We start from the raw sequence: 17500 nt of genomic DNA on the forward strand, positions 1-17500 counted from the left end.
GGGAAGATCCCACATGCCGCGGAGCGGCTGGGCCCGTGAGCCGTGGCTGCTGAGCCTGCGCGTCCGGGGCCTGTGCCCCGCAACGGGGGAGGCCCCAACAGTGAGAGCCCCGCGAACCGAAAAAAAAAAAAAAAAAAAAAAAAAAAAAAGAGATGAGCCAGAAAGGGGGGCTGACTTAAGACACCCCACTACCGAGCACAGCCACTAAGCAGGGAAGGGCCTGGCCTCTCATTTCAGCACTGAGTGACCTTCGGCTCCTGCTGTTAGGGTGAGGTGTCTTCTGCGCAGAAGCCCCTCTCCACGTGCCCCGTCGTGCTCTCCCCCTCCCCCTCTACCGCACACACCCTGGGATTCCTGGCCTTCCCCACTAAGCCAGCTGCCAGGTGGCAGGGCTCCACCCGCAGCAGGGCGGGCGTGCGGCAGGAGGGAGCGGCTGGAGCATGCCAGTCCGGGAAAAGGCGAGACACACTGGAAAAGCCGGTTGGGTGTTTCTGTTTCAACGGTAACTGGGGAGTCACTGCACGTTTATCAGCGCAGCTTCACGGAAATAACCCACAGCACACTCAGAACTGATGGGCCAGGCTACGCTGGGGGCCCCAAAGTGACAAGGGACCCCCCGCACCGACCCAGCCACAGGCCAGACGAGGAGCCAGCGCTCTCGACGTGCCCTGCACAGCTCGCCAGGCACACAGGTCCCCTCAGAGCTCAAAGCTCCTCCCACTATCCAGCTCTCTGTCTCCACTACGCCACCCCAGGCACCACTGTTATCCTCAGAAGTAACAGAGCCAACCCTAAAATACCTTCCACACCCCCGTGGGCTGGCCCGCCTGCCCGGAGACACCTAGCCACCGGCCGGGCTTAGCCCATGACACATCCAGGATTGGTACAACGGAAGAGCTCACTTCCCACACCAGACAGTGCCACCTGCCTGAGCAGGCACGCAGGCCTCACAGTAGCAAGTGGAAACCACCCAATCCCAGAGGGCTGGACCCAGGAGGCCTAGGGTGGCCTGGGGGGATTTCCTAGCATACCTCCAGATGGAAACCAATGGTTTAAGGAAACAGGAGTCCAACCTGAGGGTTCAAAGTGATCTCAAATCTAAACAACATAGATGAGCGGCCGTGACAACACCAACCCCCTCCCGCCTCGCTCAGGCTCTCCGGAAGCCCCCAGGACCGGCGCAGGAGCAAAATGGGTCTCTGAACCACCAGCAAGAAGTCAGGAAAGCCAGGCACCTTAGTCGAGGCTTGGGGTCCCCACGCTGTCTACTATTCCTTTAGACGCAGGACTAACCGAGTTGGCCATGGGGTCTCCCGGAGCACAGAAAGGAGCAGTCACACTCAAGAGGCAGGTGCCCTCGGCGTGGAGAAGCAGCCGGTGGTCCCACTGCTAAGCACAGGGTGCTAAACCCGTTTGTTCACATCGTGGCTATCCCCTGGGACTGTGCCACACGTGGGCTGCTCCACGGACACACACAACTGTGCAGGAGAGACCACTACGATGTGCAGTCCACACTCTGACCCACCCTGGGCAAGTCCTGTACACGTAAGCATTCTAAGTAGAGAGCCTCCGTTTTCTCAGCTATAAAAAAAAAAAAAGAAACACGAAGGTTTGGCACATAGGGGAAAAAACAGGACTGGTGAGGAAGGGACTGAAAAAGTGGGTTGTTTGATGCCAAACAAATGATCCCTAACGAATCCTCTCTGTCCCCAAGAAGGGCAGGGCCAACGCGGGAGAACTCGGATGATCACAGAAAGACTAAAGCACGTGCCTTTTCATGTATTTGAGGGGAGAGGTTACGTGTACATTTTTTAAAACAGCCCCCCAAATGATCTGAGTTTATAAGTTTTGGGAGAGATCTCGCATAACTGAAACGCACATAAACGCGGTGACTGCGATGCGCCCGCAGGGCTGCCATGAAGACAGACGGGGGAGGGGCAGGGCTCTACCAGGCAGGCGCCGGCACCACGGGCGCTAACAAGTGGGCCAACTGGCCCACCCCCCGGCTGTCCCGCATGGGGGCCGTCCTCTGGCCAGCCGGCTGCCACGTACCTTTGGCATGAAACGTCCAGCCCCTCCGCCAGTACTCCTGCAGCTGGACCCGCTCCTGCTGCCCCAGGCTGCACACCTCACTGTAGAACTGCCGCTCAATGTGCACGTAGGCAGCCGGGATGGCACCTGCCACCCCTTTGGCCCCGAAGAAGCCGTTCACCTCCGGCGAGGCCAGCAGGATCTGGTACTCGGCTCGCGTGCCCAAGACCAGGTCCATGTAGGCCTGGGTCAGGTTGAAGTAGCCGGTGGTGAGGTAGACCTTAGCGCCTCGCTCGGCCTCTGTCAGCAGGGTCTCGGTGACAATCTCATCGATCTGAATCTCAAAGGGCTTCATCTGGATCAATGGGTAAATCCAGGTGTCTGGGGCTGGCCTCCGGTCTCCAGCGGCTGCTGCATCTTCCTGGGTTAAGAGGGAGTTGCTGTGGAAGGTCTGGGTATGCAGCGTCTGCTGGCGGGTCCTGGCTGAGTTGATCACATCCATAACCCTCTTATGGGCTGCCTTGCAATACGCAGCCCGGTCACCTAGAGGGAGACATGGCAAAGGGGAGTCAGGAGCAGAGAAGGGAGGCTCTGGACTCCCATTCAGCACGGGAGACACACCACGTGGCACGTGACAGGCAAGCACAGATGCCACAACTGATCCTTCACCAAACACGTCTCAATTGAGCACAAGACACTGGGCCCACGTGAGTCTCCTCTGTGGACAGAAATGCCCGGAAAAGGGTCTTGCCACAAGAAGCCTGCACTCAGGGGGAAATGAAAAGGCCTCTACCGATCCACTTACGAAAAGTTCAAAAACAGGCGAGACTAGTTGAGGGCGACAGCAGTCAGGAGAGTGGGCACACTGGGGGGTAACGCCTGGCTAGGGACCCGAGGGGGCTTCTGGGAGCCAACCCACTATGAACACGTACGTAAGCTGCACACCACCTGTGACTAGTGTGCATGTTACACGTCAGAAAGAACATGTGTCCGACAGAGACACGTTTAAGTATGACCAGAGAGCAGGAAAGGGAGCCACAAAGGGTCAGAGGTGAACAGGCAGGCTCTGGGCCTTGTTTTCACACGGACACCAGTGACGAGTGGCTGCATGGACACAATGAAGGGAAAAGTGAGTCTAAATTCTATCACTAGATGATAAGAGAGTTAATGAGCTAAGCATCCAACTCAAGAAGTTAGGAGGAAAAACAACAGGAAAAGCCAAAAAATACAGTACAGGAAGGACATTATATAAAGCAGAAATTAACAGAAAAAAAACAACAATATACAACATAAAAATAGGAAACTTCAACGTTGTCAGAAGTTGATTCTCTGAAAAACTGACAGAATAGCAAGCCTTGGGCAGGGCTGATCAACAAGAGAGACGGGCAGCACGACTGTCCTGGTCACCGCTCACGCGCTCTGGGCTGGGAACAGGCGCGCACGCCCGAGTGCCTTCCAGGGCTGGGCAGCAGCCCACAGAAGGAATGTTGCTTGCGGGGATCCCTCCTTACCGACAGCGGCCACCACGGCGGCCGCTCACTCACTGCTTCTCCTGAGCTGCCCTGGTCCCGAACACGGCTGTGCCCAGCCCCCCACGCCCTCTGGGCATGCTGACTCTCAATTCTTCCCCGAATGGGGGCCCTTTTTTCTGCATATTCATGCCAGGCCTGTTAAGTTAGATCAGGGGTCAGCCAGTGTTTCCTGTAAGGCCAGACAGTACATATTTCAGGCTTTGTGAGCCAGAGGGTAAAACTGAGAACACTATGTAGGTACTCATATAATGAAAGAGAAAACAGACTTCCAAAAATTTTTATTGTTGAAATTTGAAACATAACAGTAATTATCATACTACTCTATAGCACGCAGGCATAGTGGCAGCAGGCAGGGCAGGCACACAGATCACGGGCTGGCTCCACAGTGCACGGACCCCCAGGCCCCCGGGACGGGGTTCCCACCAGACATCCCCGCTCAGACGCTTCCTTTCTGGCTCTTCTCCGCACATGGGCTAGGTTTAACCCATTCCCCACATTGCTGACACGGTTGCAAATTCAGCAGCAGGCCTCCTTAAAGGCCACCAGGAAGCCACGGCCACAAGAATCACAGGAATGCAAATAGCCCAGGAATGCTAGCTGCCAGGGTTTGCCTGTTTCCAGTGAGCAGGACCGAGGACTCTCTGATTGCACGTTCCAGGCAGGAGGCCGCAGACCTCAATGGAGCCGAGAGCCACAGACCCTCTGTGCTCCAGAGTCACGGGAGGTGGCCCTGAGGGTGGTGGCCATTTAGCAGGCTCCTTCCTGTAAGTGCAGGGCAGGCTCCCGGCTCACTCCCGCGGGCACCCAGACCCGAAGCCCACAATCCCACCTTCCCCGGAGGCTCCCTCACCCGCAGAGCATGACCGTTAGCCAGTGAGTCACATCTGTCTGGCTCCAAAGACAAAAGCAGAACAAGGCTCTGCCACCCAAGTCTCCTAAACCCGTGGCAAGGCCACCAGAGGCGTGCCCTCCTCACCCTCACCGCCCCCGGGCTCAGGAGGGCGAGGAGCCCAGGACCCTACCTTTGTAAGGATGCACCATCCCCTCCACCACCTGCACCGTGTTGTCCCCCCGCAACTGCAGGGACACGTCCCCCACCGCGTCCACCAGCTCCGTGAAGAAGTCCGCAATCTCAGGACAGTCCTGCAAGAACACGTAGCGGTCCTGCCGGTTGGTGAAGTAGGAGTCACTCAGGTTTGCGCTACAGGGAGGAAAGCGGCAGGTGAGGACTCAGGCGACAGGGTGTGACAGCAAGTCCTGGTGACCCTGGTCTCAGGGTCACCAGCAGGAGCCGGGGAGCAACCAACTCGGATCAGGATGCACCAGCAGCAGCAGCCAATTAACCAACAGCTACTGATGGGCTTCCCTGGTGGCGCAGTGGTTAAGAATCCGCCTGCCGATGCAGGGGACACGGGTTCGAGCCCTGGCCCGGGAAGATCCCACATGCTGCAGAGCAACTAAGCCCGTGCGCCACAACTACTGAGCCTGCGCTCTAGAGCCCGCGAGCCACAACTACTGAGCCCGCGTGCCACAACTACTGAAGCCCGTGCGCCTAGAGCCTGTGCTCTGCAACGAGAAGCTACTGCAATGAGAAGCCCACGCACCGCAACGAAGAGTAGCCCCTGCTCACTGCAACTAGAGAAAGCCCGCGTGCAGCAACGAAGACCCTATACAGCCAAAAATAAATAAATAAATAGATAAAATAAAATAAACAGCTACTGAGCCTGGCCGCTCACAAGAGGTGGGCGAGAGTGACACTAAGGTGACACAGAGGAGTGACCGCAAGGCCATCCCCTCACCGAGCTGACCACCGAGAGGAGATGCGGACACTTACAGAGCCAAGGACCACTCGGGCTCGGCCCCAGTGTCCCCCAAAGGGCCTGGATTCCCACCCGGCCCTGCCTGACAAACTTATTTGTCCTCTCGGGTTTCTTGTGTACAAAGTGAGGGAAAGACCACGCGGGGTGACAGTGAGCGTTAGCTGAGACAGTACAAGAGGGGCTCACCCAGGAGCAAACACACAGTAAGGGCTCAGTAAACCATGGCCAGCTTTCAGTCGCCCTTCATGGCTTCCAGCTTCCATGGCAGACAGGACACCGGGAAGACGCCGGGAGGGCTAGGCAACCAGACTAAACACGTAGCAGCAGGCCCTCGAAGGCTCGCGGGGACGGACCTTCCCTTCTCCACGTCCTGCTGGTCTCTGCCCTGGACACCCCGACAGAAGGAAGCCAACTCACCCGCTCAGGACGACGCTGTTGTCAAAGAGGTACACCTTGATGTGCTGCAGGCCGATGGTCTCGTTGAAGCGCTCGGGGATGAGGAGCCGGAGGAGCCCGCGGAGGTTAGGCGTGTGGAAGAGGGACACTCGGACCTGTTCTGGAAACCTCTGTAGGAGTGGGAGCAGCATGGTGCGAGAGTTTTTCCTTCCTGAAGACGTGGGCAAGCAGGAGAGAAAGGACGGCAGAGTCACTCCAGGAAAAACACGCAGCCCGCCAGTGCAGCACCACCTACCAAGGGCCTGCGCAGCTGTCCAAGTCAGACCGCCGGGGGCTGTTTTCAGCCAGAGGGGCTCCGGGACAGCTTCTACCTGGACACCCACCACATCTCGGGGCAGGACTGAGCGGTCCGTGTAGTGGACATCCGCTCTTCCAGCCCCACAGCACCCATCTAACCGCCTCCTGGTAAATGCGCCCAATCTCCTCCCGGGGGCACCACCCAGCCCGCTCTCACATTTCTGCTCTGGGTGAAGATGACTCTGTCCACCCTGGCTCTGGGAAGGCACACAGGCCCAGGCTGGGCCGGTCAGCACACTCAGGAGCCCCGGCACAGAGCCCGAGGCAGGCTGTGCAGGAGCTCCAGGCTGACCACGAGGGAAGCAGATGCTCCTCCAATGGACATGATGCAGCAAGATGGGCCTGGGACTGCCAGAGGCTGCCACAAGGAGCCAGAGAATGAAGCCAGCCCAAAGGTCCAAGCCCCAAATCACGACCCAACCGAACCAGATCAGACGTGGAAGTCAAAACAATTCACTTTTTCCCAAAGTCATTTTTACTTGGACTGTCGGTCACTTGCTACAGACAGAATCCTGACGGACAGGCCGTCCTGGACCAGCCCAGGCGGGCTTCAAATAGCCTTGCTGCTGGCTGAGGACAGGGCGTAGAGGGTGTAATTCCTCATTCTTCCTGAACGAGGAAGAATCAGGGGGCCAGGGAGGGCGTCAGACCTACCTCTTGAGCCCCGCGTGAAGTCTAAGAGAATGGACACCCTGAGGTCGGAAGGAAACTTCGCCTGGAGTGACTTTTCTAGAGTGCTTTCTAGGCAATCCACCTGCCAAGAAAAGACCCCAAAAGAACAGAAATGAGAGATCTGCAAAGATGGTTGTGTATTAAAGAAATGAACCAACCTGTCAGCTAACGCCCCCACGGTCCTCTTTGAACACACACACATACACAAGCATGTACACGCACACACCAGCCACTCTAGCCCAGAAGCCAACGCCGCAGAACCTCTTCACCTGAGGCCACCGCGGGAACCGTAATCCGAAGACACGGCGTCTGCGGCCCGGGCCTGGCAGGATGAGGGCTCTGGGGGTCAGGGACGCGGTGCCCAAGGGTCTGGACCTCGCCACTCTTGAAAACACTAAGACACCAGCTCCCACACACGTTCCAATGGATCATCCTTACAGGCACACAACAAACCGCACCCCACACACGGACAGCACTTGGTAAATATTTGAACGAATAAATCCAAGACACAACCTGCCCACTGCCACTCTGAACAGGCTGGACGTGGCATTCTTCTCCCAGGAGAACAAACACGCTTCCCAAGCCGGCAGTTAAGAGCATGTCCTGAAAGCAGGGCAGCCTTTCCTCAGACAGGAAGGGAAGGGGTGGGCTCTCTCCTGCCCCCCACCCTTCTCCCTCGTCTTCTACCACAGCCCCTGTTCTCTTCCAGCTCTGCCCTGGGGGTTTCTGAACAAGGCAAACCAAGAAACAACACTTGCTATGGGCAAGGGTCCATCTGACTCCCTCAGAGTACAAAGCCATCCAGGGACTCCGACAACACAACAACCTCATTCACACTCACTTCAGCTCAACCTACAGATTCTGCGCTGGGCTCGTCCTACAGGAAGCACCCGCTGCACAACGGGTGACGTCTGCTCCTTCCCAGCCCCGCGTGTCTCGTTGGAAGGGACAAGCACGGCATGACGGCAAGTCTAGGTGGAGCCAGGCTGGCTGCAGACCCGCACCCAACACCAGCCCTGGGCGAAAGCAACGGCCAGCTCGACCTGCAACGCTGGCTCCTCCAATACAGACTCAGAAAGCCTTCTCTATAAAGGACCAGAGAGTAAATATCTTGGGCTTTGCAGGTCAGATGGTCCCTGTCACAGTTACTCAGTTCAGCCACTATAGCAAGAAAGCAGCCATAGACAAAACAAAAATTAATGAGAGTCACTATGTTCCAATAAAGCTTTATTTATGGACACAGAAATCTGAATTTCACATGCTTTTCATGTGACACAATTACTACTCCTCTTTTGATTTTTTGCCAAACATTGAAAATGTAAAGCAGAGGACACGGGTTTGAGCCCTGGTCCAGGAAGATCCCACGTGGGGTAAGATTTAGGTGCACGGGCTTCAGCAGTTGTGGTTCGCGGGCTCCAGAGCGCAGGCTCAGTAGTTGTGGCGCACGGGCTTAGCCGCGCGGGGTTTCTCTAGTTGTGGAGAGCGGGGGCTACTCTTTGTTGCGGTGCGTGGGCTTCTCATTGCGGTGGCTTCTCTTGTTGCGGAGCACTGGCTCTAGGCATGCGGGCTTTAGCAGTCGTGGCTCGTGGGCTCTAGAGCGCAGGCTCAGTAGTTGTGGCGCACGGGCAGGGCAGCTAAGCCCGTGCGCCACAACTACTGAGCCTGCGCTCTAGAGCCCACGAGCCACGACTGCTAAAGCCCGCATGCCTAGAGCCAGTGCTCCGCAACAAGAGAAGCCACCGCAATGAGAAGCCCACGCACCGCAACGAAGAGTAGCCCCCGCTCTCCACAACTAGAGAAACCCCGCGCGCAGCAACGAAGACTCAATGCAGCCAAAAATAAATAAATATATAAATAAATTTTTTAAAAAGAAAATGTGAACACCATCCTGTAGCCCATAGGCCACACATAAATAGGCGGTGGCCAGATTTGGCCTGTGGGTCACAATTCTCGGAGCCCCGGCTTGGCAGATAGACGGCCTACGGCCCCTGTGCAGGGTGAGGAGGACATGGGCCAGCGAGGTCAGAAGGCCCAGGATCACACCTCCCTGCACCCCTAGCTGATCCTCCTGCCGTGCCGCAGACTCTGGGGCAATAAGAACAAAAGCTGGCCTGAGACGCAGGCCAAGGAGGGCGGCTCTACCCCAACTCGACGGCTCTGCACAGCCCGAGGTTTTAGGGTGACTCACTACTGCCAGTAGGACCACCCCTGCTTAAACCTTACCAGTTCCTGTTCCAAAGGACCTGTCCCCAGGTAGAGGGATGCCATCACGACCCGCCTCTTGGCTACTTTTATCTGCCCCTGAAGAGAAGAAACAATTCAAAATTCATAATCACCATTTTCACAGTTCACTGAGAAAGATACAGTCCTTTGATATTGGAGGCAAATAACACTCCAAGCTGAACTATCCTGTATCTCCACCAATTAATATTTAAAGCAAGCCCCAAATGTGTGTGGTAACCTACCAGATAGGGACCCACAACCCTAATTTAAAATACTCAGCCTGAAAGTAAGGCATGATCTAGCCATGCTATAAGATACAGCACAGCCACGAAAAGAATGCAGGTCTGTGTGCACTGACCTGAGGGGATGCGCACAGTGCACTGCAGGCACAGAAGCAAATCACTGAACAGAACGTAAACCGTGCTCCCCCGTCACCACCCCATGCACACCTGTATAGGGTGTGTGTGTGTGTGTGTGTCTCTCTCTCTCTCTCTCTCTCTCTCTCTCTCTCTCTCTCTCTCTCTCTCTCTCTCCCCAAGGAGCAGAGCCAGACGAGGGAGTGCGGGGGCAAACTTGCACTCCAGCCCCGTCTGCACAGCTGGGGTTTTATAATGAGCATGTAATTTTTTTTTTCAATAAATTTATTTATGTTTCTTTTTGGCTGCGTTGGGTCTTCGTCGCCGTGTGCGGGCTTTCTCTAGCTGCGGCGAGCGGGGGCTACTCTTCATTGCGGTGCATGAGCCTCTCATCGCGGTGGCTTCTCTTGTTACGGAGCATGGGCTCTAGGTGCGCGGGCTTCAGTAGTTGTGGCACGCGGGCTCAGTAGCTCTAGAGCGCAGGCTCAGCAGTTGTGGAGCACAGGCTTAGCTGCTCCACGGCATGTGGGATCCTCCCGGACCAGGGCTCGAACCCGTGTCACCTGCATTGGCAGGCGGATTCTTAACCACTGCGCCACCAGGGAAGTCCAAGCATGCAATAGTTTTGAGATGCAGACAGACAGGTACCTAGCTAGACACACAAACAGAACACACCAACATTCGAAGATGATACGTCAGTACCAATAGCCAGTGTCCTCTCCCTAGACCTGCTCCAGCCATGGGAGGACACCGGACCCCTCACCAGTGCGGCCAGGCCCCAGAGGAGGTCAAGAGCAGGAAGAGGGGCAGCACCACCCTCAGGACAAGCTGGCGAGGGCACCGGGGAGGCAGGACACACGCACGTGCTGGCTTTCCCACGTGGCCCCCACAGCCTGCACTGTCGACGGAGGAAGAGGGGCATCTTGACTAGATAAACACACCAACACACCACTGGGAAAGGCTCATATGCAAGGAACAAACAAAAGAATTTCCTATGTTTGCTGTTTCCTTCGTTTTGTTATTTATTCAGATGGTTGCTTGTGGGGAAAGTGAGGAAAACAAGTAAGGTGTGAGGCAACCAAGTTCGGGCAGCAAAAGTCTATGCAATTGTTCGCCATGGCGCCAGGTCCTCTGGTACAAGCTCCGCTGTCACGAAGGCCTGGGCCCAGGCAGAAACCACGCTGCACTCTCTTCTCAGGGAACACGGGCCACTCTGTCCCAGGAAGAAACACATCCCGCTCCACATGGAACGTGCCGGAGAACCCGCCCATGACTCAGTGCAGAAGGAAGGGAACAGTGGCCTCGGCTTCTTCCTGGCCTGCTAGGCTGAGCCCCTCGCCTCCCTCCTGGCTGCCACAGCCCCACCCACCCCGGGCAGGTGCGCCACGTGGCCTCACCTCCAGGCCAGGGGACCCCCATGTGGAGACTCAGTCCATCCCTCACCCGGAGTTGACTGGGACACTAAGAACCACCTCCTTTGAAAAACCTGTTTCTTCAAGCCAAGCAGAGAACCAAGTAGGAGTAAAGAGCAAACAGCCTCAGCATCAGTTCTACACAAACAAGGACACACAGGAGAGTCAAGCAGTGTAGGGAAGTGGGGGAGCGCACGCACGTATGTGTGTGTGTGCGCGCACGCGCGCGCGCGAACACACACACACCAGCATACTGGAATAAGCCAGCCGGAAATTAAGCTAAGAGTGGATCTACAGAACAGGGCAAAGGAGAGAAAATGTGCAAGCATTCAAATGAACTAGAGTTTGTTGTGCAGAAAAAGGAACATCTACATATATTTCCTGTTATGTCCCAGCACTCCTCCCGACCGCATCATACCTTAATTCTAACATCATTGAATTAATACCAACTCAGAATTCATGTAACTAAAAATTAATTGGCGTTTAATTACTTCATTCGATGAGCAGTTTAACCACAAATAACTAGACGTGGCATGAACACCTGACTAACGTATTGAAAGTTGAACCCCCGCCCAAATGCAAAGTTTAGCATCTCTACCAAGAGAGAGAAGGTACAAACTTTAGACAGAATTACGGAAAAGAGCCAGGATCACGAGACCTAACACCAGACATCCAGACTTTCCAGTTACCTGTAAATACTCTCCACTGAACTGAGACACTCCCGGCCACTTCCTACATGTCAAATCCCATCCGTAGGTCATTATGTCTCCATTTCCCGTCGTCTACTTTATGGAGCTACTGTGTGTTGGAGACGTTGCCGGGGTAGGAGTCTGCCGTGCCCTAACCAGAATGAGGTTCGTTCCCTCCCAGGCGTCCTCAGCGGGGACGTGCCTGCTGAGGTCCCCAAGCTCTCTCTCAGTAACCTCCCGTCTAGCCTACATCTCCAACACGGAACGAAGGGAATCAATCTGTCCACAAGAACCAAAACCTAGGACCTGACCCTCAGTGCCCGCAAGCTCTGAGCTGCTCCACCTGAGACATCAGCCACCCAGGGGAGCTTCTGATCACGGCTCAACTCAGCCATCTGTGAAGCTGAAACCTAACAGGTGGAACCCACAGGAATAAGCTGAGCAGCCATCAAAAGTTTCTAGAACAGAAGGTGCTTCAGCCCAGGACTCGGCCAACCTTATGTCCCCGAACCTCTAATTCCATGTCTGACCCTCTCTCTCTTAGACACAACTTACCTTCATGAGCTCAAAAAACTCTGCAGGTGAAGAAAGCACCCTGACGTGAGAGCTGGAGACTCCGAACTCTGGAACCAGGTTTCTGATCCACTGGAAGCGATGCACGCCCTCCGGACACAGGCAGCAAGGAGGCAAGGTGACGTAGGGGACAGCTGGAGACAGCAGAGGAGCCAACAACAGCCATGGTGGCCTGGGGAAAGAGACATACAAAGGGTCACACTTCTCAAATACTTCCTCACAAGTCTCTCTCAGCTCCTGTGGGCAAACAAGAATTTTTTTTTTGCGGCGGGGGGGAGGGGGCGAACTTCAGATTTCCTAGACCTTCTTAAGTGAGTCCCAGTCAAACTCTGCAAAAGAATTTTTCAGCCCCTACAAGTTGAGCAACTTAAGAACTGCCAAAGCCTATGGATAAACCCCAAACTTTACGCTGATTCCAAACAACTCAAAATTTAGAGCAGCCACAAGTAAACTCAGAAAAGCCATCGCCTGGTTAATGCCCCCAGTGAACCCACCCGCAGAAAGCCGCCAAAGGCTGCCTGCAAGGGCAGGTCTGGTCTCGGTCTGGTGAGTACAACCCAGACCCCCGTTTGTCTGACTGATGAGATAAACGGGCTTTTATTCAAGGAAGGACCCAGAAAAAATTAAGTTTTCTCTTTAATACTAGGATACAGAGAGAAAAGCTGGCACTGGAAGAGGTCATCTCAAGAGGGGCCAGCAGTGACAACTGCCCCTTCACCCCTGGACACATTCTCCTCAGAGGTCACACCCCGTCTCTGGCTGGTTCCCGTCCACTGAGGCCAAGACGGCCGTAAACGGTCCCCTGCCCGCTGAGCCGCATCTTTGTCCGGATGACGAGACACCTGCGGGGGCCGGGGGAGGGCAGTGCACACCCAGAGCCCCACACCGACCAGCCCCTCATCTGACTTCCAGCAAAGAGCAGCAGGAAAATCCTTTTCAGCGTGTGACCTTCACCACGGCCTCAAAAAGGACTCTAGGGAAAGGACGCTTAAACACCCCAAGGCCTGAAGGGCCACAAATTCCAGGAAGATGATTTCATTCACTTGCCTCCTGATAAAACGCTGAATCTTCCCAGGGTTCCTGAATGTCCCTACACACACGCCAGATGGCCCACAGCTGTGCTTCCCAGAAAGCCCACCGGGCTGTCACAGCGACTCATTGCCAAGAAAAGTTGAGTCAGCGGGTGGAAGACACCGGGTCTGGACCCTGGGAAGCCAGGGTTCACCATGGGCCTCCGAGCAGAGGTGGGGACCACAGCTCCCGGGCAACAGCTTGCCACACTTCTCCTCCGGCTTCCGGGTAACAAGCAGCAAATGAAGGCCTAGACGTGTAAACAAGGGATCGCGGCCTCGATTTCCCCAAAGAGGAGGCCATGCTCCTGCTGTGCTCAAGGCTACCTTCCAGAGGGGAGAGGGAGCGCCTTCAGTCCAACGGAAAACCATGAGAACGGGAAGGGTGCACAACAATCTATCAACGCGAAGCCACAAAGGGGGCCGAAAGTCTAACGTTCATTAATTAAACATAGTCTGTTTGAGGAGGAAAACCCCACAGCACTGTAAGATCAACTGATCCCCCAATCTCACAGCACTTATCGCTCAGACCACATAAAAAATATCCAGGGTGTTGCCTGCACCCCAGGCCATGCAGTCAGTCCCCACGCGTTCTTCAGATGAGCCAACAGACTCAGAGCCGCTCCCAAAAAGGAAGATGAGGAAACACCTCTTTGGCACACAGCAACCCAGGAGAGGGCAAGTGCCAACTTGGGCCTCAATCCAAGTGGTCATGTGAGCACCCATGGTGTTCGGGGGAGGCACGGCCGGCCTGGGCACCACTGCCCACAAACCTGGCGGCCTCACCAGCGTACACCCCTGAAATCATCTAAGAACACAAAAGAAAATGCTAAGGCTAATGAAGGAAAGGTCAAAATATACATACGGTGCACATGCTTCAAGTGACCAAAAAGGGGAGCTGCTGATGCCTGAGCTGCTGGGGAGGCCTCACAACACCCTCCCTCCAGACGGGCTTTGATCGCCCGGTGGGCTTCAGACGGGAAGTGCGGGGGCTCCAGGCGAGGAGAGCTGCCAGCAAAGGGAAGAGGCAGGAACTGCCAAAACCCACCAGCGCCAGAAAAACCCAGGAGGGGCTCCACAGGCAGTCCAGAGGAGACACAGAGCGACGGTACGGGGGTCGGGCCCCGCCACCCAGGAGACGGGCTCGGCAGCACAGGCTTGGCCTTGGGCCACCGCGGGCAGGTCACGGGCCTGTCGCGCAGCTCTCCTGGGAAGCTTCAGTCCAAGTCCAGATCAGGGCCTCGGTCCAAGACCTGCTGAGGGCTTTTTCATGTTGCTTCCTGTTTAACCTGTGTACTGACAGGTTTATTTTTGTTAGAGAGGAGAAGAACTGAAAGCCAATTAGGTTTCAGGGATTCATCGTGGAGGAGACCCAACCCTCGAGTGGTAACTTCACATTCCAAAGAGGAAGGTGCTTGGAAAAGGAGCACAGGGTTTTGTTTTGTTGTGGTACGCAGGCCTCTCACTCCTGTGGCCCCTCCCGTTGCGGAGCACAGGCTCCGGACACACAGGCTCAGCGGCCACGGCTCACGGACCCAGCCGCTCCCCCGCGGCATGTGGGGTCTTCCCCGACCGGGGCACGGAGCCGCGTCCCCCCCTCCCGTTGCGGAGCACAGGCTCCGGACACACAGGCTCAGCGGCCACGGCTCACGGACCCAGCCGCTCCCCCGCGGCATGTGGGATCTTCCCGGACCGGGGCACGAACCCGCGTCCCCTGCATCGGCAGGCGGACTCTCGACCGCTGCGCCACCAGGGAAGCCCTGAGCACAGAGTTTTATAAAGGCCCCACAAGGTCGGCAAAGGAGGGGAGACCGCATCCAGACCCCAGACACTCAAAACCTAACTGCAGCACCTGGGCCGGGGCAGAAGCAGCCAGTCCCTGTGGGAGCCGGCGCAGGGGCCCACGTTCTCCGTGCATCTCAGCCAGATCCCCACGGGGGCGAGTTCCCGCTTTCCATGACGGACGCCTGGGAATCTTCTCAGAAAACACTTCTCCCCGTGCCAGCCACAGCCCCTGCTGCACAGTAATCCCAGCCTCCAGGGGCCAACCACCTGCACAAGCAATTCCCCCCTCCAGGCAGCTGTCCCAGGTCAAAACCCTAACCCCCAAGAGACAGGAGGAGGCAGGGAGCTGTGGTTACTCTACAAAAAAAGCAGGGCTCACACTCACCATTTAGAGAACTAAACAAACACACATACAATTTCCACATCTAGGCCTGCACTCCCCTGAATCATCTCTTTCTAGATAACATCTAGCTCCCATTTCTAGTTACAGGGAGGAGGAAGTGGCAGGGGCTGGGGGGCCAGATAATAAGGTTCTGCAGCCCTGTCACTCCTTTACTCCGGATTATCAGGGAAGTTTGGAGGACAGGGTTAGGGCCAGAGCAGGGGCGCGCCCCGGTACTCGAACTCAGGCAAGCCTAACTACTTTGCTACAGCCCTCAGCCGGTGGCAGAGGCCGCCACAACAGTGCAAAACAATCCTCAGCCCACAATTCTGAAGGTCAAACTGACAGCATCCTCTCCAAAGGGTGGGCTCCAGCCACCACCCACACAGACACCTGCCTCTGGGGAAAGGCTCAACCAGGTGATTTAGGGCTTCCTGTGAAATTTGCAGACAAATTCCCTGAGCTGGAGAGTGGGCTGGGCCTAAGTGCTGAGGACCCCTGACCTGGGGCCACTCCCTCCACCTGGAGAGGGGCCTGGGGGAATGGGGTGAGAGGATGGGGAGGGGTGACGCTAGGAGGGCACGGTGAGTATGGAGGGGGAGGGCAGCGGGGAAGAGGGGGAAGTTTCTTCCCAGCATCTCTAAAAGGAATCCATATCTGGACTGCCTTGTCCAAGAACAGCATGCAGTAACACTCTTGTCCGTGGTCCGGGGGCCACCATGAAAGCAGGGACAGCAGAAGCCTGCCCTAGACAGGACAATGCACCCACCCGACTCGTGAGAGGCACAGCACGGCAGTGGGACTTGAGTTCAGAGTAGCCAGCCAAACGGAAACAGCGAGAGCAGAACAGCTGCTGAGAGGCCGCGAACACAGCTATGAGCAAGGGAAGCTTCAGGAGACGGGAGAAGGCATTTCTCCTTTGTGTGCGGAGACAGGAGTCTTCCATTCCACCAAACATTCTGAAGCTGCCAGTGCTCCACGGAAAAATACTGCCACACCTTGCATTCTCCGTTCGTCAGGATGCACGACAGTGCGCCTGGAGGTCCAACCGAGCCCTCACGGGGGCAGTGGAGGTGCTACTAAGGAAAGGTAACACCAGAGAATTCCACCTGGGTCTGCACTTCACCCCCACCAGGCCCTGTACAGCTCTCACGGCTTCAGAGGACACAGGTGCTTCCCCCGGGGCCACAGTGGTGTCACCCACCCTATGGGACACGAGGAAGCAGGCCCACCTCCTAGCGTCTTTTCAAAACAGGGTCCGCATGGCTTTGAAGGAAGAAAACGGTGATGCCGGAGGACTGTCTGCTACACTAACCGCAAATCCACCGTGGATGGCACAAGAGCTCTGCCCCCTGTACCACGCCAGGGCACCACTTAAGTGTCCTGCACTCAGGGTCATGGTCTAAAGGTCCGTGAGCTCTCCGGGGACTATAAGATTCGTGGTACACACTCTGTGGTTTGTATCCCACCCAAATCTGTACAAAACGACGAAAAAAGAAAGAAGTTTTTAAAAGAAACTGAGCTCTCCGGATTGCAATATTTTCAGAAACTACTTTTTAAGAAAAACCCACCCTCCCCCCGTCACACACATTTAAACGTAAAGAGGTGAAGTGATGAGAAAAGACCAAGTCATAACACTTCCTGAAAAAGGCTCGAAAAACTACACGAAAGGACGAGACTTCCTGCAGCCCCAGCAGCAGGCAGCCCTTCCTGACTAACGCAAGACCTAAACCCAAGTAAGGGAAATGAGTGTGAATTCCCGTAGGTCACAGAAGACCAACGGCCGCTGAACTCCCACAAGTCCCGCACGAGGCCGGGGCTGCCAGCATGTGGCCACACGGTGACTCTCCTCTTGGCTTGTCCAAAAGAAAGTCGATTACATCGAGGGGCTAGAAACCTAACATATACTTATAACACACAACACACCTCCGTAGCCAAAGGCACCTGGCATAGCCAAGTGCCTGCGAGAACCACTCACACGTTCTACTGATCCAAACGGCTGCAACCAGCCTGACTTCCCGGCAGTGAAAACGACTCCCTACGTTACTCGGATCACGTGTTTACAAGGGAATTATCTATCAGACCGCTTCAACCCCAGGCTAGTGTCTATCTAGGGGCACACAGCTGACGGACCGGCCTAATCCAGCAGCAGCAGCAACGTGCTCAGAGGGTACTCAGGTTAATATGAACCTAACGGAGCTG

The 17500-nt window shown here is 55.8% G+C and overlaps 1 protein-coding gene across 11 annotated transcripts in view; it reads right to left on the reverse strand.

The window, feature by feature from the left end:
* PGS1 (phosphatidylglycerophosphate synthase 1) overlaps positions 1-17500 on the reverse strand; it is a 110479-nt gene that overhangs the window by 88938 nt on the left and 4041 nt on the right. For 10 of the 11 annotated variants that reach the window (XR_008619272.1, XR_008619270.1, XR_008619273.1 and 7 more), the window contains exons 2-7: positions 12044-12233; positions 9032-9109; positions 6791-6890; positions 5801-5990; positions 4586-4764; positions 2053-2574 (exon numbers count right to left, since the gene is read on the reverse strand). Coding sequence is in view for 7 of the 11 variants with exons in the window: in XM_028499174.2 (XP_028354975.1) it covers positions 2053-2574; positions 4586-4764; positions 5801-5990; positions 6791-6890; positions 9032-9109; positions 12044-12233 (1259 nt within the window). In the remaining 4 variants the exon portion in view is untranslated. The remainder of the gene's footprint in view (positions 1-2052; positions 2575-4585; positions 4765-5800; positions 5991-6790; positions 6891-9031; positions 9110-12043; positions 12234-17500) is intronic. The other variant, XM_028499176.2, reaches the window with a different exon arrangement.

The sequence above is a fragment of the Physeter macrocephalus genome, chromosome 14, assembly GCF_002837175.3.
Source record: "Physeter macrocephalus isolate SW-GA chromosome 14, ASM283717v5, whole genome shotgun sequence".
Lineage (NCBI taxonomy): Eukaryota > Metazoa > Chordata > Mammalia > Artiodactyla > Physeteridae > Physeter > Physeter macrocephalus.